Here is a 24,477-nt window from a genome sequence, read left to right as displayed (position 1 = left end):
AACACAATGTTCTCAATGAGTTCTCAATGGGCAATGAGTGCCCATGGGCTATTTATATTTTAAAAAAAAACTATGTGACTAGTAGTGACCAGCTAATTCAGCAAGGACTTATCTTTTCTGTGACCAGGACTGATTCAAGTCCCACTGTCTACCAGAAACAGTGCTGGGTGCCAGGTGTCAGGTGCCAGGGCTCCTACACACTGTCAGTGAACACCCCCCTCCCCCCACAGAAGTCTGGCATCCTGGTGTGGGAGGGAGGGGCAGGATCCAGTGTGTGAAGGAAGAATCTGCTGTGATGTGTTAGAAGGTGACCTCCCAGAGCCCTAGAGAGAATCAAGCAAGGACAGGGCCGTCTAAGGGGCAAGTGGGTCTTCCTGTCAGGTCCCCAGTTCCTAAAAAGTATGGCAACCTTTGTCCAGAGAACCCAGCTATTTGTACACAGGGTGAATTAAAATATGCCCTTTAAACAGGTGGACCAGGTGCCTGTCTTGCACACATTTGCAGAGAAGAAATCTTGGACCATTAGGATGATTGACACCTCAGGTAGCTTTTACCTGCCAGGTAAAAGAGAAGCTGGTATCTTGAGCTCAAGATGGAGAGTAGTGGGGCCAGGCTATAGCACATCTGGTTGAGTGCACATGTTAACATACATAAGAACCCAGGTTTAAGATCACGATTAATAGGCAGCTAGAATTTTTATGCAAGTGCCAGTGACACAGCCTGTCACCTTCAAACAGAACTCACTGCACGAGGCAGTGCAGAGAGCCAGCATCCTGCCCCAGACTCACACTGCCTCCCGACACAACCAGAGTGGAGAATCTTCCTTGATCAAATTAAATTTAGCTCATTTCTCAGGAGCCCTAAAAGGCTGGCAGAACCCCTGCTTTTCTGGAATGCTTTGGCATCAGAATAGAGAAGAAATGGATTTTCTCCATTTAGTATGAGGAAACCGAAGTGACGGTCACCCAGGAAAATCAGAGCATCAGAAAACTCAGGTTTCCAGCAGTCTGTCTTATCTGATGAGTTGGCATTACCGAATATGAAATTTAACACTTCACTGATGTGTGTGGGGTATAAAAATGATAAGCCTGCCTCACTTTAGTACTAAAATAGAGATGGAACAGAAGGCTGGCATGGTCCCTGAGTAAGAGTTCATGAGGCATTTCATGCTTTAAAAAATTACATCATGGGGTCGGGTGGTGGCACACCTGGTTGAATGCACATATTACCCTGTGCAAAGACCCGGGTTCAAACCCCCAGTTCCCACCTACACGAGGCAAGAGTGGTGAAGAAGTGCTGCAGGTGTCTCCCTCTTTTTTTGTCCTCTACCCCTCTCTTACCTTCCCCTCCGCTCTCAATTTCTCTGTCTTATCAAAAATAAGCAAAAAAAATTTTTTATTATATATAATTTTCCCTATAAACATAAACAGTAACATATATGTCGCACACATATACATGTGCACACGTGCATGTGCACTGCACAAGGGAAGTATTGCAGCTGGTGGAGCATCAGACTTGCGTGCCTCAGGTTTCCAGTTGGATGCCTGGTACAAGTACCAGAATGGTGCTCTGGTTTGTCTCTCTCTTTCACGCTATGAAACTCTCTTCATGTGGAATAAACAAACCTTTTTAAAAAACTGTATTGAGTGGGCCGGGCGGTAGCACAGTGGGTTAAGCTCACGTGGCGCAAAGCGCAAGGATCCACGTAAAGATACGGTTCTTGTTGCAAAGCTTTCCCCCTGCAGGTGGTAGTAGGGGGTGGGGGGTGTCGAATCTAGGTCCTTGTGCATTGTGCCCAGGTGCAGTCACCACCCAAACCCACACGAAATTCTCTGAGCCCACTTTTTTTTTTACCCTCCCGTTCATTTTCATTAAAAAATTATTAAGGGAGTCGGGTTAAGTGCACTTGGCGCTAAGCACAAGGACCGGCTTAAGGATCCCGGTTCAAGCTGCCGGCTCCCCACCTGCAGGGGGGTCGCTTCACAAGCGGTGAAGCAGGTCTGCAGGTATCTTTTTAGTTGTCAGTGCTGCGAAACCCACCCGGCACACTCACTCACCCCTTTGTACAACACACCTTCTTCTGATTTCTTGCTTGCATGGCGGACATGCAATTATTTTGTTGATTTATGAGCTGGGCTCCATCTCTAGCAAGCAAGGCTGGTTCTGGCTCAAAAGTGGCTTCAGCCTGAGCTCAGAGCACAGAGCCCTCAGGGAGTGAGCTGAGGTGGATCCTACACCTTCAGACAACTAAATGTGTTTCTCTTCTTTGTCTGGCAGCAGCCACGTGCACGGTCCAAGACAGCCGGCCGCCCATGTCAGTGGTCTAGGATGGCCAGTGAAGCCTCCAACATCCCAAGTCCTGTTGTACGCCAGATTGACAAGCAGTTTCTGATCTGCAGTATATGCCTGGAACGGTACAAGAACCCCAAGGTCCTCCCCTGCCTGCACACTTTCTGCGAGAGGTAAGCCTCCTGCCACCGGGTAAAGGTTCTTTCTGGATTCCTCCAGTTACCCACGGGCCACAGTGACTTACAAATGGGAGAAAGCAGTCTCCCTGATGGCACCTGATTCATGTCCCCAGGAGGTGGGATATTAAACACTAGAAGACTGAAAAAAAATTAAGAAAATGTTGCTTAACACCCTCTCCTTCTCTCTCTCCCTCTCTCTCTCCCTCTTTCTCTCTCTCTCTCTCTCTCTGAATAAATAAAATATTTGAAACAGAAAAGGAGCTCGGACATTTGGAAGTAGTAATAGGTGTAGTTGTGACTTAAAATGGAAGACAGGACCATAAAAAATAGACAGATAGATAGACAGATAGATGACAGACAGACAGACAGACAGACATATAGTTATAGAAATAATAGTCAACCCGAATCTGTGACGTTGGGAGAACCACTGCAATTTCCAATGGAGGGAATAATGACACAGAAATCTGGTGGTGGGATTATACCCCTATTATTTTGTAAACCACTAGTAAAAAAAAATTTTTTTTCTCCAGTCTGGGGAGATAGCATAATGGTTATACAAAAGACTCTCATGCTTGAGGCTCTGAAGTCCCACGTTCAATCTCTAGCACCATCATAAGCCAGAGATGAGTAGTGCTCTGATCTCTGTATCTTTCTCTTTCATTAAAATAAAATAAAACAAAAAAATAAACAAATAAAACCCACTAAGTTAAAAAGTAATAAAAAGGAGGTGGGTAGCCGGGGAGACACCATACTGGTTCTGCAAGAGACTTTCATGCCTGAGACTCAGAGGTCCCAGATTCAATCCTCTGCACCATCAAGCCAGAGCTGAGCAGTGTTCTGGTTCTTTCTATATCTCTTTATATCTGCATATCTCCCATTAAAATAAAGAAATAGGGAGTCAGGCGGTAGCATAGCAGGTTAAGCACACATGGTGCAAAGCGCAAGGATCGGCTTAAGGATCCCAGTTCGAGCCCCTGGCTCCCCACCTGCAGGGGAGTCGCTTCACAGGCTGTGAAGCAGGTCTGCAGGTGTCTGTCTTTCTCTCCCCCTCTGTGTCTTCCCCTCCTCTCTCCATTCTCTCTGTCCTATCCAACAACAACGAAATCAACATCATCAACAACAACAACAACTACAACAAAAAATAAGGACAACAAAAGGGAATACATAAATATAAAAAATAGCTATTTTTAAAAAATATTTTATTTATTTATTCATGAAGATAAGAGAAAGAAAGAACCAGACATCACCCTGGTACTTGTGCTACTGGGGATTGAACTCAGAACCTCTTCATGCTTGAGAATCCAATGCTTTATCCACTGCGCCACTGTCCAGACCACTATTTCCCTCTCCTTCCTTCCTTCCTTCCTTCCTTCTTTTCTTTCTTTCTCTCCCTCTTCTTTCTCTTTCTCTTTCTTATTTATCTGTCCGTCCGTCCGTCCGTCTGTCCGTCCATCCATCCATCCATCCATCCATGACAGAGAAAGAGCAAGAGAACCAGAGCATCACTCTGTCAGAGATGGAAATCAAACCTCATGCTTGAGAGCCCAACTCTTTCTCTACTGCGCCACCTGCTGGGCTGTCAGAGCTTAGCTACTGGTACCTGTTGCCAAAGGACCCATGAATATCTAAGATCGGTACCTTTGAGAAATGGGGGTTCTGTTCCTCGAGCCCCACTTGCTGACATCCCTCTCTTCCTTCTGCTTACCTCCCCCCCCCACCAGGTGCCTGCAGAACTATATCCCCGCCCACAGTTTAACCCTCTCCTGCCCCGTGTGCCGCCAAACCTCCATCCTGCCCGAGAAGGGGGTGGCCGCGCTGCAGAACAACTTCTTCATCACGAACCTGATGGACGTGCTGCAGCGGACGCCAGGCAGCAACGTCGAGGAGTCCTCCATCCTGGAGACTGTCACGGCGGTGGCCGCGGGGAAGCCCCTCTCCTGCCCCAACCACGATGGGAATGTAAGTCAGCCGCGAGGGGGCGCTCGCCCGCTGCTACAGGTGGGCTCTAGTTGTGCCTGGACAGTCTCAGAGGCCAGTGGAATTGCACCCTTGGATAGTGCGCTGCTGGGCCTTGTGTGTGACCCAGGTTCAAGGTTGGCCCCCACAGTATTAAAGGAAGCTTTGGTGCTGTGGTCTGTTTCACTCTTTTTACCTTCCTCTTATCTGAATGAAAGGAAAACAAAATGTTGGAAGGAGGAAAGAAAGAAAATGAAGGGGGGGGGGGGGGGACAGAATCTTACCTGGAAAACAGGGCACTAAAAACCATTTTTTCTAGGCCCTCAGACAATTATTCTGCCAGCTTGTTTACTCTGCGACCACCACCCCCCTTTTTTGCTTTGTGTCCACATAATGTATATATAGTTCATTTTCCAGGGCAAACAAACCAACATCTCTTTGCCAGCTAGGCAAACTTGGACCCACATAAATACTTGGGAGATATGGGTTTAATAATATATACATTCTGCAAATTTATCTGAGTTCTTTCTCTTTCTTGTGATGGAAGTTTTTCTCACATTCCATTAGGTCTTATTCTGTAATACTCAATAGACTTTATTTTATTTTTTAATATTTATTTATTTCCTTTTGTTGCCCTTGTTTTAGCATTGTAGTTATTATTGTTGTTGCTATTGATGTCATTGTTGTTGGATAGGACAGAGAGAAATTGAGAGAGGAGGGGAAGACAAAGAAGGGGAGAGAAAGATAGACACCTGCAGACCTGCTTCACCACTTGCGAAGCGACCCCCCTGCAGGTGGGGAGCTGGGGGCTCAAACTGGGATCCTTACGCCGGTCCTTGCACTTTGTGCCATGTGCACTTAACCCGCTGCCCTACCGCCCAACTCTCCCCATTCCCTTTTTGGTTTTGTTTTTTAATTTTATTTATTATTGGATAGAGACAAGAAACTGAAAAGAGAGGGGGAGACAGAGAGATACCTGCAGCCCTGCTTCACCACTCATGAAGCTTTCCCCCTGCAGGTGGGGACCAGGGGCTTGAATCCGGGTCCTTGCCTACTGCAGTGTGTGTGCTTTACCGGTGTGCCACCGGCTGACCCCCTCAATAGACTTTTTTTTTCCTCCAGGGTTATCACTGGGGCTCGGTGCCTGTACTATGAATCCACTGCTCCTGGAGGCTATTTTTCCCATTTTGTTGCCCTTGTTGTTGCACTTGTTGTAGTTGTTATTGTTGATGTCATCGTTGTTGGGTAGGACAGAGAGAAATGGAGAGAGGAGGGGAAGACACACAGGGGAGAGAAAGACACCTGCAGACCTGCTTCACCACTTGTGAAGCGACCCCCCTGCAGGTGGGGAGCTGGGGGCTCGAACCAGGATCCTTATGCTGGCCCTTGCGCTTTGTGCCATGTGCACTTAACCCACTGCGCTACCGCCCAGATCCCCTCAATAGCTTTTGAAGACCTGTGAATCCTTGCTAATAGATGGAACGTTCCATACTTTCTAGTTATAACAGCAAGCATAATGGCTGTTATAAATTGTAGACCTCTGTGTTCCAGCAAATAACTGAGTCACAAAAGCTTCATGTCAGCTTTGGCGAGCTGACTAAAGTTTCTGTCTCACCCTCTCATCGGTGAAAAGGAAGTAGGGGCCCTGGTAGTAGCATATGCTTGAGTTTGGTAGCTAGCCTGAGGTCATGCCTCTCTTTTCCATTTTATATATCTATATATTTATATCTTTAACTATATCTGTGTGACTGAGATGCTGGGTGTTGAGTTTTAGATGGATATAACTCGGATACTGGGTATCAAATTCGGGGTTTCATGCTTGAAAGCTCAACACTTTATGTCTCCCTCTCTTTTCCTCTTGACTTCTCCCTCCTCTCTCAATGTCTCTCTCTCTATCCAATAATAATTTTTAAAAATATTTTATTTCTTTTTTTAAAGTTTTTAAAAAATTTTTAATTTAAATTTATATTTATTTATTTATTCCCTTTTGTTGCCCTTGTTGTTTTATTGTTGTAGTTATTGATGTCGTCGTTGTTGGATAGGACAGAGAGAAATGGAGAGAGGAGAGGAAGACAGAGGGGGAGAGAAAGATAGACACCTGCAGACCTGCTTCACTGCCTGTGAAGCGACTCCCCTGCAGGTGGGGAGCCAGGGCTCGAACCAGGATCCTTATGCCGGTCCTTGTGCTTTGTGCCACCTGCACTTAACCCGCTGAGCTACAGCCCGACTCCCCATTTTATTTCTTTATTCATGAGAAAGACAGGAGGAGAGAGAGAAAGAACCAGACATCAATCTGGTACATGTGCGGCTGGGAATTGAACTCAGGACCTCAAACATGAGAGTCCAGTGCTTTATCCACTGTGCCACCTCCCGGACCACCCAATAATAGCTTTTTAAAAATATTTTTTAAAATAAATAAAAGTTAAAAAAAATGGGGTCAGGCAGTGGCACACTTGGTTAAGTGCACATAGTACAGTGTGCAAGGTCGCAGGTTCAAGCCCCCAGATCCCCATCTACAAGGAGAAAGCTTCAGGAGTGGTGAAGCAGGGCTACAGGTGTCTCTCTGTCTCTTTCTCTCTCTAGCCCCCTCCCCTTTCAATTAATCTCTGTCTCTGTCCTAATAATAAATTAAAAAAGAGTTCAACATTTTATCTACGATAAACCACCTTCTAGACCACATATATACCTGTTTCTTAGTAACATGTGGGCAGAGAAAACTTACAAAGGAAATAGAAATGGTTAATAACCACATAAGAAAGAGATAGATATGTGGTCCAGGAGATGGCACAATGGATAAAGCATTGGAGTCTCAACCATGAGGTCCCGAGTTCAGTCCCTGGCAGCACATGTACCAGAGTGATATCTGGTTCTTTCTCTCTCCCCTCCACCTTTCTCATTAATAAATAAATAAAATCTTTTTTTTAAAGAAAGGGATAGATATTAAAGTTTGCAAATAATCGAATCTCTATAATTTTTAATGATAATAGCTAGTGCTGATGAGGGTATGATGAGACCATTTCCTATGCTGTGGGTGAGAGGATAAATCACCCTTCAAAAACCTTATGTCGGTTTGAAGGAGCAAGAATCCTTTATCCAACAGCTCATCCTCCCAATCCAGTTCCTGCACTTCCAGAACCAGGAATGTTTCTAGGGAAATAACTGAAAATGAGGTTAGAGATTTGACCTAAAAATGGTAGCTGAATTATTATTGTTATTAGTGTTGACGGGACCTTCACACATGCATTTTTCACTGCTCTGGAATAAGTTTGTTTTTGGTTGTTTTTTTTTTTCTTGCTGCCAGGGTTATTGCTAGGGCTCAGTGCCAGCACTACAAATCCATGGCTCCCAGTGGACATTTTTCCATTCTGCTCCCTTCCCTTCCCCTCCCTTTACATTCTATTTTTTTATTTGATAGGACAGACGCTCCCCTTGCAGGTGAGCGTCTCACACTAGGGTTCTTGAGCATGGTAATGTGTTTGCTCAACCGGGTGTGTGAACTTTTTCAGTCTAGGAGAGAGAGAACGACAACACAGCTCTGGAGCTTCCCCCATGTGGCAGGGCTCAAGCCTGGCCCATATTCAAGGCAAGGTAGGTGCTCTACCAGATGAGTGTCTCTCTGACTCCAACATTTGCTTTCTTTTAAGATGTTTGTTTGGGGACCAGGTGGTGGCATGCTTGGTTGAATGTATATGTTACCATGCACAAGAACTCTAGTTTAAGCCCTGCAAGAAGGAAGCTTCATAAGTGGTGAAGAAATGCTGCAGGTATCTCTCTCTCTCTCTCTCTGCCTCCAGGGTTATCACTGAGGCTCAGTGCCTACACTACAATGCCACTGCTCCTGTGGCCATTTTTTCTTTTTTTTCTTTTTGTATAGGACATAAATTGAGAGGGATGAGGAAGATAAAGAGAGAATGAAAGATAGACACTTGCAGACCTGCTTCACCACTTATGAAGTGACTCCCCACCCCCACCCCCCCGCAGGTGAGGAGCTGGGGGCTCTAACCGAGATCCTTACACTGGGTCCTTGTGCTTTGCGTCATGTGCGCTTCACCCACTGCTCCACCTCCCAGCTCCCCATTCTCAATTTCTATCTGCCCTATCAAATATAAAATAATCAATAAACATCATTTTACTTACTTATTTTGAACACTGTCTCTCTAAGAGATCATGATGATTCTTTGGAATCATAACATGTATAAACCAGCAAAAGATCCCGGAAAAATAGCAGCGCGTGTTTGAACCGTGGTATTGTTTCAGCGCAGACTACAGGCAGGCGTTCACTGCCGCTGCTTTGAAACAGGGGTCCTCTCTGCTTCTTGAAGCCAAATGCGGGCAGTTACAGCTAAATTGCTGCAGTTAATTGCCACGAGTAAATCTTTAAAGACAACCCAAGCGTCTGAAGGTTACTAAAATCAGGCAATTAACAGGAAAGCCGGATGTTGCCATCATCAACTGCCTGGTGCTGATTAAGACATGTGAATGAGAGGCTGTCATTTGCTTAAACTGCTGCCTCCCTGGTTGTCTTCTGATGAAACTGCCGGGGCTGCAGTTTCCAAAGACAAAGCAAAATGGGGAAAGAATGGCCAGTGGTTTATGAGTTTCTTTGCACGCACAGCAGACACTGACATTCATGCCTCATAGTCCCAGAAAACAATTTAAGGGGGAAAAAAAGTATATATATATAACTTTATTTTAATGACAAAGGAAAACGGAGAAAGGCAAACTAGGAGAGACCAGAGCGGTGCTCAGCTCTGGGTCATGGCTAAGGGCTGAACCTGGGACCTACGGGCCTCAGGCTTTCATGAATGTCTTTTTGCATAACCATGATGCTATCCCCCCAGGCCCAGAACACAATTAAAAGAATTTTTTAAAAAAATTTATTTGTATAGAGAGAGAGCTAAGGGGGCGGAGGGTAGATAGCACAGTGGTTATGCAAACAGACCCTCATGCCTGAGGCTCCAAAGTCCCAGGTTCAATCCCCCGTACCACCTCATAAGCCAGAGCTGAACAGTACTCTGGTTAAAAAAAAAAAGAGAGAGAGAGAGGGAGAGGGAGAGGGAGAGGGAGGGCACTAAGGAGCAAAAACATCACTCTGGTACATGTGCTACAGGGCTTAAGACTCAAGATCTCATGTTTACATGAGAGGCTCTAGCCACTGCACCACCTCCCAAGCTGCCACAAATGATTTCAAACCCTGCGACTGCTTGTTTCGGAGTCTTGCTAATGAGGATGCCAAGAAGTGCAAAGAAGGGGTGGGAGATAGCTCAGTGAGTACAACACTGCCTTAGTGTCTAGGAGGCCCTGGGTTCAGCCCCCAATACTATGGACAGCACCAGGGGGACAGAGTATAAGATTCAACATTTTAGCCATTTAAAAGCACAAGTAGCTCCTAATATATTTAAGCATTTGTGCAAACATCACCACTGTCTAACTTCAGGACTTCTTCACCACCCCTTCAGAGGGACTCCATTCCCATTAAGCGGTCACTTCCCATTTGACCATCACCCTGTCCCTAACCCTTGGCAACATCTGCGTTCTGTCTCTATTATGGATGCTTGACCTGAGTGGAATCATCAATATGTGACCTTTGAGTCTGGCTTCTCTATCATTTAGTATGTTTTCTAGCTTCTCACACATTGTATGCTATCTGAGATCTTTTTATTATTATTATTATTATTATTATTTATTTCAAGTGGTGAAGCAGTGTTGCGGGTGTCTCTCTCCCTTAATATCTTCCCATTCCTCTCATTTCTGGCTATCTTTATCCAATAAATAAATAAAGATAATAAAAGAATTAAAACAAAAAGAAAGAAAGATGTCTACACAAGTCCTTGGTTGAGTTCTGAAGGGCCGTTGAGTTGTAGGAGATTGTTACATGTTCTGAATACTAGAGCGTCATTAGCTGTGTAACTAGCAAATATTTTCACCCATTCTTTTTCACTTTCTTGTTAGTGTCCTTTGACTCACAGGTTTATTTTTATTAGGTCCATCTTTGTTTTTCTGCTTGCTTGTGCTTTTGGTGGATGTATAGGAATTTCTTATGAAAGCCAAGGTCATGAAAACTTACTCCTGTGTTTTCTTTTTTTTCCTTCTTAGTTCATTCAACTATTTTATTAGTGATTTAATGATGGTTTACAAGTTTTTAAGATTACAGTGGTATAGCTCCCCACTGCACCCACCTCCAAAGTTCTGTGACCCCTCCAGCCCCATAGACACGCACGCACACGCAGACACACACACAGACACACGCACACACATGTGCAGTAGACCACCATAGTTTTTACAAAGTTTTAGAGCTAGTTTGCCCTCCGACCGCTTTTTTCTTTTTTTGCATTTTATATGTAGGTTTCAATTCCCTATATTTCAAGCCATCTGGTAGTTGTTCCGTGAGGTCAGGGCTCAGTTTTCTTATTTTACATGGGAAGCCTAATTGTCTTGTCTTCACCATATGCAGTAATGATGGGAATCAAATCTGAGTCCTCACTCATACAAGTCCCGAGCCATTGCCCTGGCCACACAGGAAATTGCCTTCTATTTTTTTCATTTGTTTGTTTGTTTTTACTTAATAATGATTGACAAGATTGTAGGATAAGAGGAGTACAATTCCATACAATTCCCACCACCAGAGCTTCATAGCCCATCTCCTCCATTGGAAGCTTTCCTATTCTATATCTCTCTGGGAGTATGGACCAAGGATCATTATGGGGTGCAGAAGCTGGGAGGTCTGGTTTCTGTAATTGCTTCTCCACTGGACATGGGCATTGGTAGGTCAATCCATACTCCCAATCTATTTCTAGTTTGATGCTTTATTTATTTATTTGCCTCCAGTGTGATTGCTGGGGCTTGGTGCTTGCACTACGAATCCCACTGCTCCTGGAGGCCGTTTTTTTCCCATTTTGTTGCCTTTGTTGTTATTGTTGCCATTGATGTTGTTGTTGTTGGATAGGACAGAGAGAAATGGAGAGAGGAGGGGAAGTCAGAAGAGAGGAAAGACAGACACCTGCAGACCTGCTTCACCGCCTGTGAAGCGACCCCCCTGCAGGTGAGGAGCTGGGGGCTCAAACCGGGATCCTTACGCTGGTCCTTGGGTTTTGTGCCATATGCGCTTAACCTGCTGCACTACCGCCCAACCCCCTTATTTATTTATTTCTTTATTTTTTTTAACCATGAGAGGGTGTTAGACGTTGTCATATTTTTTCCTGCTGTAGCATGTGGGTTTTTCCTTTATTCTACAATTGTGTTGCATGTCATATATCAGTTTTCCTGTGTCAACCACCATTGCATTCCTGAAATAAATCCCAGCTGGTCGTGGTGTATAATCCTCTTAACCTGCAACTAGATTCGATTTGCTTGTATTTTGTTTAGGGATTTTTGCCTCTGTGTTCATAAGGGATGTTATCCTGTGATTTTCTTGTGATCTTTCTTTCTTTTGTCTTTGATGTCAAGCTATCAATGCTATTGGCCTAGTGTGATGAATTAGGAAATGTTCCCTGTTCCATTTCTTGATGAGTATTGCTGCTAATTCTCTCCATGTTTGGTAGAATCCACCAGTGAAATCACCTGGGCCTGGACTTTTTTTTTTGTTATAAGTTGTTTGATTATTTTCATTCATTCTTATCACACATTAACTATTCAAATTTCATTTCTCTGAGTCTTTTTTGGTAGTTTGTTTCTAAGAATGTGTCCATCTGAGCTGGGCCATTCAAATTGTTGGCACACTGTTCATAGTGATTATATATATATGTGTGTGTGTGTGTGTTTGTGTGTGTATGTGTATATATTCAATTTTGGTGATCTTTACAAAGAAGCAAATTTTTAATGATTCTGTTGCTTTTTTTTTTTCTGTTGCTTTTCTGTTCTCTGTTTTATTTATCCCCTCTCTGAATCTTCCTATATCAGAGTAAGTAGGAATGGCCAATATCATAATCTTCCTATGAGATATTTGAATTTTTAGTATGACTATCAACATGTATTTTAGTAGACTTTATGGAGAATTGTTCTTGAGCAAATGATGGGTAAAAAAAGGAACTTCCAAGCGATGCTCTGAGCCTCTGCCTGAAAAGTCTGCAGTAGAGCCAAATACGTGGGATTAAATCTGTGATTCGGGGGAGGCGGGGAACCATGCTTCTACATGCTTATTTCAAGTTATAGTTTAAAGTTTATCTGGGAGATAGTTTGAAGGGTGCTTATCTGACTTTGTTTCACAAGGAAAGATTGTTTGCAGAATGACATCAGCCAACTAAAAGCTTTACTCCTGGAAGATACAACTCCAAAAGTACCATATGAAATAGTGAGTTTTAATACGAAAGGTGTCCAAACCATTGTTAAGAGTCTCTTCTCTGGGGCCTGGGTAGTGGTGCACTTGGTTTAAGTACACACATTACCAAGCACAAGGGCCCAGGTTCAAGCTTCTGGTCCCCACCTGCACAGGGGTAGTTTCAGGGGTAGTTTCATGAGCAGTGAAGCACTGCTACAGGTGTCTCTCTGGTTTACTTCCCTCTGTATCTCCCCCTTTGCTCTCAATTTCTCTCTGTCTCTATTCAAAATAAAAATAATAAAGACTCCTCTTCCCCCAGCAGCATCATTTGAGTATTCACTCCCTGCCATGCATTACTTAGCCTCTGGGGGGCGCTTCTGTGCTTAGGAAATTTAAATTCTATATTACATAAAGGAGAGATGAATGGAAAAAATTTGCTTTGGTGGATAATCTGCATGGTTCAAATCTTTCAGTCTGTAATGAAGATTCATGCTATTTTCTGTGTGTTAAATTTCAAGAGAACACACACACACACACACACACACACACACACACACACACTTTGGGCCTTCAAATTCATAAGATGCTGTTCCCAGCTGAGAGAGTAGAGGAATGTCTGCACCAAGGTAACTTTTAGGCTGTGTGATATGTTGTTACTGCGAGTTCGCTGTCATCAGGCCAAGGTGGTTTTACATTCAGGGCAGCAGGTGACACCATGATCATGGTCCAGTTGCCACTGCTTACTGTGAACTTGCTGCATCCCAGACATCCTCGGAGTATTTTTATATTAACTTGTCACATCCTGATAGCGCTATGAAGTGGGTTCCTGTTATTTCCATTTGGCAGAGGAAACATGGAGGCACTGTGAGTTTAAGTCATGCGCCTAATCATTCAGCTAAACAAGTAGTGAAACCAGGACACATCCTGCTCAGTTCATCACTTACCCAAAAAATAGCAGTTCTCAAAGGACCAGCCAGGAAGCCCCAGGGGTCCCAAGGCCCTCTTAGGAGATCCCTAGGATCAAAATTATTGTAACAATACTAAGACATTACTTGCCTTTTTCACTGGGAACTCTCAGAGACTGCAGGGTGCGCACTGTCACAGCAGCTTGAGTTTGACTGAATACAGAAGCCAACAGGAGACACAGACCGTCTTATTTTAAAGCCACACACACACACACACACACACACACACACACACGACATCTACAAAGTGGAAAGCAACACCATTTTTCTCACAGTTTTGGGTTTTGAAAGATAAATTAATTTTCATAAATTACATTATTTGTGCTAAGACTGGGCTCATTGTCTCTTTTTAATATTTATTTATTTATTCCCTTTTGTTGTCCTTATTGTTTTATTGTTGTAGTTATTGTTGTCATTGTTGTTGGATAGGACAGAGAGAAATGGAAGAGAGGAGGGGAAGGCAGAGAGGAGGAGAGAAAGACAGACACCTGCAGACCTGCTTCACTGCTCGTGAAGCGACTCCCCTGCAGGTGGGGAGCCGGCGGCTCGAACTGTGATTCTAATCGGTTCTTGTGCTTTGCGCCATGTGCGCTTAACCCGCTGAGCTACCACCCGACTCCCTCATTGTCTCTCTTAATAAATTAATAACTAGTCTAAGTTTTATAAACAAAGACCCTTTGGAATTCTCTGTAATTTATGGAGCGTAGAGGCCTCCTAAGACTGAAAAAAAAAGTCCCTTCATAAGAGGGACAAGCACAGGAAAGCTAACTTCTCTGCCATTGTGGTAGCTCTTGAGCCTGGCTAATCTCTACTGAAGACATGACACATAAACATTTGTCTCTTTGTGTGGACAAAAGGAAGTCAGAAGGCACAGACTTCCAGTTACATGGTGAATAATTCTCAAGGGTTTAATGGGCTCTTCGTGCATGGGGCCACAGTTAATAACACTGGACTAAGTGTATGGGAGTGGCTAAGAGAATCTTAGAAGCCCTTCATCATGAGAAAAAGAAAGTCAAAACAATGTACAGGAACAGACGTTAACTAGATTTATTGTGGGGATTGTTTTGTATGATAGACAAATGCCAAATTCGTATGTCGTACACCTGAAACTAATGTAATGTTTCATGGCAATTACACCTACTTTTTTTTCTTTAAGAAAGTTGATCCTTCCTTTTCTCCTATGGAACTAGACAAATAATGCAGACCTCCTAGGGAGGCTGGGAGATGAGAGGAGACATGCAGAGGGGGAGTGAATGAGGAGAAGCAATCGGGGCGGGCAGGGGCACACATGTTACCACCTAGGTTCAAGTCCCCAGTCCCTACCTGCAGGAGGCAAACTTGACAGATGAGAAGCAGGTCTCTCCCTCTCCATATTCCCTCTCCTCTCAGTGTCCCTCTGTACTATCAGAGAAAAGGAAATAAAATTGGGGCCCGCGGAGAGGGATGGTGCATTCATTGTGTGGGCACTGAACCCCAGCAATAACCCTGGTGGCAATAAAAAAATTTAAAAAATAACAGGCAGAGGGGACAGAGGGAGAATGAATGAATGAGAAGAGTCAAGCAGAGGGAGAGTGCATGAATGAGAGGAGACAAGCAGAGGGAGAATGAATGAATGAATGAATGAATGAATGAATGAATGAATGCGACCAGCTGAGGTGTTGTGCAGGGACCCGCCGGAGATGCTGAACCTGAAACTGTTCTACACTTCCTGCAGGTGATGGACTTTTACTGCCAGTCTTGCGAGACGGCCATGTGTCGCGAGTGCACTGAGGGGGAGCACGCAGAGCACCCCACCGTCCCGCTCAAGGACGTAGTGGAGCAGCACAAGGCCTCGCTCCAGGTGCAGCTGGACGCCGTCAACAAAAGGTGCACACCTGGCGGGAGGTCCTGCCCAGGGTCTCCCGGACCCCTCTCAGTGGGCTGGTGGTGGGAAATTCCAGACTCCTCACTCCTTGACTGGTGCCATCCTCCTGCCGCCGCCGCCACCACCACCGCCACCACCGCCTTGGCATTGAAGGTCTTCTATCACTGAGCAAAGCTCACCTGGAGCTCTCTGCAGAGCCACCCATGGTGGCTTCCAGGTCCCTCGTGCAGGCGGTGACTGGGCCCAGGAGAATGGTACCCAGCAGCGATCACTCAACTTGCCTTAAGCTTCTCTGCTTCTGGGCTCTTGCTGAAGCACTATGGGTCGCAAGAGCAAGGCCAAAGCGGAAAGCCAACAGCCAGCTGAATATAAACCTTTCACCAATAGCTGCAGCTATTGGTGAAGAGGGAAAGTTGGGGGCGGGGAGTGAGGGTTGTACTGAATTGAAAACTTGCAAGAAGTTCCCGAAGAAAACTCTGAGTTTGGCTAAGTTTTTTTGTGTGACTGGGAAGAGAGATAGGACTCTTATTATTAGACAAGTGGGTCTCAGTCACAGGCAATAATACACCCCCAGGGACATCTGGCAGTGTCCCCAGAAGTTCTTAGTCCATGAAGGGAGGTGCTAATATACATCCTGCAATGTGCAGGATAGTCCCCTGTGACCAGAAATTATTTGGTGTAAAATAGCAACATTACAAAGTCGGGTTTTTAAAAACCTGATTTAAGGGGCTGGGCAATGGCACTCCCAGGAGAGTGTACACAGTGGCATGTACAAGGACCTGGATTCAAGCCCTTAGACCCCACCCGCAGAGGGGGACCTTCATAAGTGCTGGAGCAGTGCTGGACGTCTCTCTCTCATTCTCTCTCTCTCTCTCTGCCTTCTCGTCCCCTCTCACTTTATCTCTGTCCTATCAAATTTATTTTTAAAAAAACATTTATTTCTTCCCTTTTGTTGCTCTTGTTGGTTTTTATTGTTGCAGTTATTATTGTTACTGATGTCGTCATTGTTGGATAGGACAGAGAGAAATGGAGAAGGGAGAGGAAGACGGGGAGAGAAAGAGAGACACCTGCAAACTTGTGAAGCGACCCCCCTACAGGTGGAGAGCCGAGGGCTCAAACCGGGATCCTTGCGCCGGTCCTTGTGCTTCACATCACCTGCGCTTAACCTGCTGCGCTACTGCTCGACTCAATTTTTTTTTTTAAATTAAAGGAGCTGAGTGCACACATCTGAATGCACAAGGAACTGGGTTCAAACCTCCACTCATCACTTGCAGGGGGGAGGTTTCAGAAGTGATGAAATAGTGCTGCAGGTGTCTCTTTCTCTCCCTCTGTCTCCCCCTTCCTTCTCAACTTCTCTCTATCCAAAATAAATAAATACAAGTATTTTAACTAATATGAAAAGAATGAAGTTTTAAAGAAAATTAGGGGCAGGGGGGCAGGTGTTGGTACACCTGGTTGAGCACACGTTACGATGCAAAAGGACCCAGGTTTGAGCTCCCGCTCCCTACCTGCAGGGGAAAGCTTTGTGAGTGGTGAAGCAGTGTTCCATGTGTCTCTGTGTCTCTCTCCCTCTCTCTACCACCCACTTCCCTCTCTATTTCTGGCTCTTTCCAATAAATAAAATAATTTTTGAAAAAATCTTAAAATGATTTTGGACAAAATAGGAGTGTTTGATTAGATTATTTGTTCCCCTCCCTCCCAGCTGATGTTCCTAACCATCTTTTACAATGGTCCTCCAGGCTGCCAGAAATAGATTCTGCTCTTCAGTTCATCTCGGAAATCATCCACCAGTTAACCAGCCAGAAGGCCAGCATCGTAGAAGACATCCACTCCACCTTTGACGAGCTGCAGAAGACCTTAAACGTCCGCAAGAGCGTGCTGCTTATGGAACTGGAGGTCAACTATGGCCTCAAACACAAAGTAAGACCCCAAGTCCCCTCCCCCCGGAGATGCCTGGAGGCGACAAAACTGACCAAGGACCCCTGCCCAGCGCTGCAGAAAGCCAGGCGTCCTCACGGTAGCTCTGGCACAAAGGGGTGCTTTGAGCACCCACAGCCAGAGGCTGCAGTGGACTGACTCATTCACATCAACCTTCTCCCTGCAGGAAGCTTCAGCCCTTGATACAGGTGGGAGCATGCAGGAAAGCCAGGTGCTGGACTAGGGGCAGTTGGGGAGGGGTTGAACCCCAGCCCTGCAGGATTGGTATTGTCACAGGGTGCATTTCCAGGATAAGTATCAATGCATTTCACCCCCAACCAGACCATTTTGTTCTACCGTGGGGGGTGGTTAGGTCCACAAAGGTCTCCTTTCCCTTTTTTGAGTCCCCAAATCTGCCGTGCTGACTGCACACAGACCACTGAGGAGGACTCATCTTGCATTGTCTTTTGCTTTGTTCTTGAGATGCCCATCTGTGAGTGAGACCATCCGGTATTCGTCCTTCCTCTGGCATATGTCACTCAGCACGATCCCTTCAGGCGCCAACTGTGTTGTGGCAAAGCCACCATTTTTTTTTTAATATTTATTTTATTTATTTATTTATTTATTTATTCCCTTTTGCTGCCCTTGTTGAAAGCCACCATTTCTTACCGCTGTGTAGTATCCCACCGTGTACACACACCACAGCTTCTTTAACCAGTCATTTGTTACTGGGCTCGACGGGTCGTTCCCAAGTGCTGCCCCAACCTTACTGCCTTTAGGACCATGGCTGCTCAAACTTGCTCCTAGAACAAAGCTCACTGGGACTGTTTGTTTATTTATTTTAGAGAGAGACTGAAAGAAATTGAGAAGGAAGTGGTAGATAGGCAGAGAGAGATACCTGCAGCACTGTGTCACCCCTCTGGAAGCCTCCTGCTGGTAGGTGGGGAGCCCAGTATAATTCTGAACTATTCTGTCATTACAAGAGGGGCAGGCCAGTAGGATCTCTCCTCCGGTTTCCAGATTCGCATTTGCATATTGCTTGTGAAGTTAAGATCAATCCAGTTTATCAATCTCAGTTCATTTATTCCCCTCCGGGTTATACTAGACAACTCAGATGTCCTTTTGGAGTCTTTTCAATATCTGGGGCTCTTCAGGGCAGGAGTACACGATATTCAGATAGTTCAAATAGCGGCAAAGAGGACTCGAATCAGCACAACATGTCATCATTGCACGGTAACCTGGAGGGGTTGTTGTTGTTTTCTGCAGAGCACTGCTCAGCTCTGGTTTATGATGCTGCTATGGATTGAACCTGGGACTTTCGGACCCTCAGGCATGAAAGTGGTTTTGCATAACCATTATGCCACCTCCCCAGCCCTCAGTAGTTTTCATTTGAAGCTATTGTCCAGTCATATGTTTTCTTCTTTCCTGTTTGCAACAGAACCCTGCCTTTCTCTGACCTCAGCGCCCATTTATAACCTGACACAGAACACGTCGAGTATAAAGGAATGGCTTCAGGGTTTCAGGTTGAACTGGGTTGTTTTCCCTCATTAACTCTGAGGCCTAATGATCTCTTACTTTGCTCTCGCCCACACCAACCTGTTTGTCAGCTTTAAGTGCTGGCTGACTGCAGCATTTGTTTAGCTCTGCGTGTCCCATCACACGGGGTGGGCAGGGACAGGAATGCATCTGATCTTGGGGTGGGGGGCGGAGTTGGGGGTGAAGTTCCCAGCTCTGCTTCTGTTCAGAGAACTTTGACTTGCAGGTAAATCAGGAAGTGACACTGTTTGACTGGATCACACCCAACATGTGATCCAGGAAAATATGTGTGTGGGAGAGCAGAGGCGAGGCGAAAGCGGGCGGAGAAGGGCCGGGGTGTGCAGTTGAGGGCTGTGCCTTAGGAGCCGGTTGTGGGTTGGGTGAAACTCGCAGGCCCGGGCTTGGGGCGGGGGTGCAGCGCCGGCTCCGGCCGCCAGGGGGCGCGGCGCCGCGAGAGCCTCACCGCCCCGCTGTCCCCGCAGGTGCTGCAGTCGCAGCTGGACACGCTGCTGCAGGGCCAGGAGAGCATCAAGAGCTGCAGCAACTTCACGGCGCAGGCGCTGCACCACGGCACCGAGACCGAGGTGCTGCTGGTGAAGAAGCAGATGAGCGAGAAGCTCACGGAGCTGGCCGACCGCGACTTCCCGCTGCAGCCGCGGGAGAACGACCAGCTGGACTTCCTGGTGGAGACCGAGGGGCTCAAGAAGTCCATCCACAACCTGGGCACCATCCTGACCACCAACGCCGTGGCCTCCGAGACGGTGGCCACGGGCGAGGGGCTGCGGCAGACCATCATCGGGCAGCCCATGTCGGTGACCATCACGACCAAGGACAAGGACGGCGAGCTGTGCAAGACGGGCAACGCCTACCTCACGGCCGAGCTGAGCACCCCCGACGGCAGCGTGGCGGACGGCGAGATCCTGGACAACAAGAACGGCACCTACGAGTTCCTCTACACCGTGCAGAAGGAGGGCGACTTCACGCTGTCGCTGCGCCTCCACGACCAGCACATCCGGGGCAGCCCCTTCAAGCTCAAGGTCATCCGCTCGGCCGACGTGTCGCCCACCACCGAGGGCGTCAAGCGGCGAGTCAAGTCCCCGGGCAGCGGCCACGTCAAGCAGAAGGCGGTGAAGCGGCCCGCCAGCATGTACAGCACCGGCAAGCGGAAAGAGAACCCCATCGAGGACGACCTCATCTTCCGAGTGGGTGAGTGGGCGAAGACGCGCTGGGACGGTTGCAAATGCGAGCTTTGCAGCTCCCCCTGCTGCCCACTTACTGGGGGTTTACTGGTGCAGGGCTGGGGCTGGGGGTTACAGCTGGTGCAGAGCTGGGGCTGGGGGTTACTGGTGCAGAGCTGGGGGTTACGGGTGCAGAGCTGGGGCTGGGGGTTACAGCTGGTGCAGAGCTGGGGCTGGGGGTTACTGGTGCAGAGCTGGGGGTTACGGGTGCAGAGCTGGGGCTGGGGGTTACAGCTGGTGCAGAGCTGGGGCTGGGGGTTACTGGTGCAGAGCTGGGGGTTACGGGTGCAGAGCTGGGGCTGGGGGTTACAGCTGGTGCAGAGCTAGGGTTTATGGGTGCAGAGTGGAGGGTACTGGTGCAGAGCTCGGGGCTACAGCTGGAGGTTACCTGTCATAGCTGGGGGGTAACTAGTGCATAGCTGGGGGTTACATGGGCATAATAGGTATTATTGGTGCAGAGCTAGGGGTTACAGCTGGTGTAGAGCTGGGGGTTATGTGTGCAGAGTGGGGGGGTACTGGTGCATAGGTGGGGATTACAGCTGGAGGTTACCTGTCATAGCTGGGGGGTGACTCACAGTGCATAGCTGGGGGTTACATGGGCATAATGGGTATTACTGGTGCAGAGCTGGGCGGTTACAGGTGCAGAGCTGGGGGTTACTGGTGCAGAGCTGAGGGGATACTGGTGCATAGGTGGGGGTTTCCTGTACATAGCTGGAGGTGACTAGTGCATGGGGATGTTACTGGTGCATAGCTGGGGGTTATTTGTGCAGAATGGGGGTGTTCTTGATGAAGAGCTAGGGGCTCATGGTGCACAGCTGGGGGTTACAGCTGGGGTACCTGTACATAGCTGGGGCTACTTGTGCATGGGGAGTGTTACTGGTGCAGAGCTGGGGGGCTACTTGTGCATAATTGGGGGGTCCTGGTGCATAGCTGGGGGCTACTGCAGATGCATAGCTGAGGGGTTACCTGCACACAGCTAGGGGGTGCATTTGATTGGGGAGCTTAGCAGAGCCTCTCTATGCAGTTTTGAAAAATATTTTATTTATTCATTTTGGATACAGAGGAATTGACAGGCTGGTGAAGCTTGCCCTCATGCAGGTGGAGGAGGTGAGCTCTTGCACCCGTTTTTTGCACACTAACATGCACGGTCTACTACGTGTGCACCACAGCCCTGCCCTCTGCAGATTATATTTGTTTGTTTTGGGTCTCTTTGCTCCCCCTTCCCCACCCCCACCTTCTCTGCCTCCTACGTTCCTCGTCTGCCCTCCTGTTGGTTTTTTTTTTTTAACACTTAAGTGCTGCCTATTCACTGTAGACAATCTGAAAATAAGCATAAGGAGAATTTTTTTTTTTTAATCCTAGCATCTGGAAACTCTGAAAGAAGTTGGCATTCTTCCTCCCTCCCACAAACACGCCCCCATGAGAATGAATTCAGAGCACCCAGAGGCCTCCAGCATTGGCTCTTCGTGGTTTGTTCCCGGGTCCTTTGCTGGCTCCAGCCGAGCTGTGGGCGGAGGGCAGCGGCTGCTGGCGCTTTGCGAGTCTGGCTGCTCTGTGGGTGTGTGCGGGAGCCGCAGAGGGGAGGGGCTGGAAAGCCGAGGCAGAAAGGCTGAGGGCGGAGGCCCTGGCTGCTTGGAGAGGTTTGAGGACACCCTGTTTGGATTGAGGTCTTTGCCGCTGGGGATTTTCTTTAACTGTTGACTGTCCAAACTGGAAGTAAACAACAAATTATTTGGAGATTATACATATGCCTGTTGAGGGCGTGAATATATTTGGGATGTTAAATCTTTCTGTTTAAATGTAATAGGTTATTATTATTATTATTATTATTATTATTGATTTACCTCGACCTACAGATTTGATCACCCTTAAGAAAGAAAGGGAAAAAAAAAACCTAAAGTCTGCTTTTTACTGGGACTGCATCCAAAAGTAGCTCCAGCCCGGTTTTGGGTTTTTTTTTTTTTTTCAGCTTTTCCTCTCTTATTCCACACACAGCACAGGGTCTCTGAAAGGGTGCTGATATTAACTGACACATGCTGAGAGACATGTGTTTCCAATAGAGTAAGGACATCAGTTTTAGCTTGAGTGAAAGAAGTAGATTTCTTTCCTTTTTATTTTTCCTTTTCTTAGTATCTGCAGGCAAAGAAGTTAGGATAACACTTCCAAACTTTACTGACCCCGGAATGTTTTTCATGGAACTTCTTCTTAGGGAAACAAGGCTTCTGGAAAGATTGTTGGACCCAAACTACTCTGTGCTTGTATTTATGATAAACACTAGCAAGGGGGGGAGGGGCTGTGATTATGTAGCTTGTCAGTCAGCACTGGAGGCACTCATTCACGGGTCTCCTGTGCCTGGGTGCTGGCAGAGTGAACCAGCTGGGGGCACATGGCTTCATGCTGGTAGCTTGCAATCCACTCCAGTGGGAGCTCTGATACAGAGAAGGGCACATGCTGCAGATCAGAGATCTTTCTCTGGCTCCTCCACACCCTGCCAGAGCACCCGGCCACTAGGTGATTTGCTTGTTGTATTACTGGAGACCAAGGAGGCTCAGCTCTCAACTAGGACCCAGGTCACCTTTCTCTGACACCTGGGCCTTTCAAGTCACACCCGGTTCCCCTTATACTGCAAAATCCCTTAGTTGTTTTTGTTTTGGGGGTATTGTGTGTGTGTGTGTGTGTGTGTGTGTGTGTGTGTGTGTGCGCGCGCGCAATATCATTTTATGAGGGGTAATGGTTTACAATACAGCTGTTGACACCTGAGTACAGTTTCTCATCTCCCCATGATAGGTGTCTGCAAAATACTCCCCACCAGCATGCAGCCAGACCCCAAAGTCCTCCTCAGCACCCCACCCCTGCCCTTCTTCCTCTTCCCCAGAGTCCTCTGCTTTGATGCCATTCACCAAACCCAGTGCAAGTTTTACTTTGTTTCCCCTTTTTCTCCTTGTTTCTTAAATGCCACCTATTGCTGTTTTTCTTTCTTTCTTTTTTTTTTTTTTATTGAACGGATTCATGGTTTGCAGTCGACAGCCTGTACATGTGTAACATTTCTCAGTTTTCCACATAACAATCTAACCCCCTCTAGGTCCTCCTCTGCCATCATGTTCCAGGACCTGAACCCTCCCCACCATCCCAGAGTCCTTTACTTTGGTGCAGCACAAGTACTTTTGATGCAGGCCAAGTTCTGCTTTGTGTGTTCCCTTCTGTTACTCTGGCTTTCCTAAGTCAGCTCATCCCTCCCGTGCCTGGAAACCCAGAGATCCATCCATGGTGAACGAGTCCCTTTATCTAATAAATCTCTCATCGTACTGGGAGACGATCCTGGATGCGTCTAGAGCAGCAGCGTAGTGTGTCTGCTGCCTCAGAGTCTTTGACAGTGGGGATCGTTTCTCCTTGCGCCATCAGAGCTGGCTGACTGGAAACCATATAGGATGGTTTTGTCAGGCGGGAAAGCAAGTCACTGAGCAAACGGGAAGCTGGAAGGTGTGGGTGGAAGTGAAAGAACGAGAGGAGCCATTCTCAGTGAAGTCACACAGCGCACCTTTTCATTCAGCTGAGAAAGGCTGAATGAAACCCTTACTTGTGCTCTGCATGTTTTTCTTGTGCTATAAAGAAAGTGGACGAGGGGGGCCAGGCTGTGGCACAGTGGGTTAACAAAGCGCAAAGCACAAAGATCAGCAGGAGGATCCTGCTTTGAGCCCCCGGCTCCCCACCTGCAGGGGGGACGCTTCACAAATGGTAAAGCAGGTCTGCAGGTATCTATCTTTCTCTCCCCCTCTCTGTCTTCCTCTCCTCTCTCAGTTTCTTTCTGTCTTATCCAACAACAATACCAGCAATAACAAGGGCAATAAAAATGGAAAAGTGGCCTCCAGCAGTAGTGGGTTCATAGTGCAGGTACCCAGCCCCAGCAATAACCCTGGAAGCAAAAGAAAGAAAAGGAAAGAAAGGGAGAAAGGAAGAAAGAGAGAAAGTGACACCCTTAGCATGAGTTCAGAGACTTCACAGCAAGGTAGGGTATTATGTTATGCCCCCTCTGCTGCTGCTTCTCTGCAGACCACCATCTTGCCTCTTAGAACCATGCTCACCTGGCATCTGAGGTCGTTTTAGGCCCTTGCTTATGGTGAGCACCAGCCAGGCTGGCAGGATTGCCGCGCTGAGAGATGTTTACAATACTCAGGCGTGATGGGCCTCTTTTCTAAGAGCTCGAGAGTTAATGAAGGAGGCAGATATGTGTGTGGGGGGGGGGGGGTTTCTAAAGGACTTTATGGAGAAAGTATGA

At 46.9% G+C, this 24,477-nt stretch overlaps 1 protein-coding gene across 6 annotated transcripts in view; it reads left to right on the top strand.

The window, feature by feature from the left end:
* TRIM2 (tripartite motif containing 2) overlaps positions 1-24,477 on the top strand; it is a 143,013-nt gene that overhangs the window by 94,630 nt on the left and 23,906 nt on the right. For 4 of the 6 annotated variants that reach the window (XM_060178929.1, XM_060178930.1, XM_060178928.1 and 1 more), the window contains exons 2-6: positions 2,278-2,462; positions 4,190-4,427; positions 15,361-15,512; positions 17,250-17,430; positions 19,446-20,169. In XM_060178929.1, coding sequence (XP_060034912.1) covers positions 2,329-2,462; positions 4,190-4,427; positions 15,361-15,512; positions 17,250-17,430; positions 19,446-20,169 — 1,429 coding nt within the window. In that variant the 5' untranslated portion in view covers positions 2,278-2,328. The remainder of the gene's footprint in view (positions 1-2,277; positions 2,463-4,189; positions 4,428-15,360; positions 15,513-17,249; positions 17,431-19,445; positions 20,170-24,477) is intronic. The other 2 variants (XM_060178932.1, XM_060178931.1) reach the window with 1 other exon arrangement.

Source organism: Erinaceus europaeus, chromosome 19 (genome assembly GCF_950295315.1).
Source record: "Erinaceus europaeus chromosome 19, mEriEur2.1, whole genome shotgun sequence".
NCBI classification, from domain to species: domain Eukaryota; kingdom Metazoa; phylum Chordata; class Mammalia; order Eulipotyphla; family Erinaceidae; genus Erinaceus; species Erinaceus europaeus.
The sequence above is the reverse complement of the archived record's forward strand: the minus strand, read 5'-3'. Positions and strand labels throughout refer to the sequence as shown.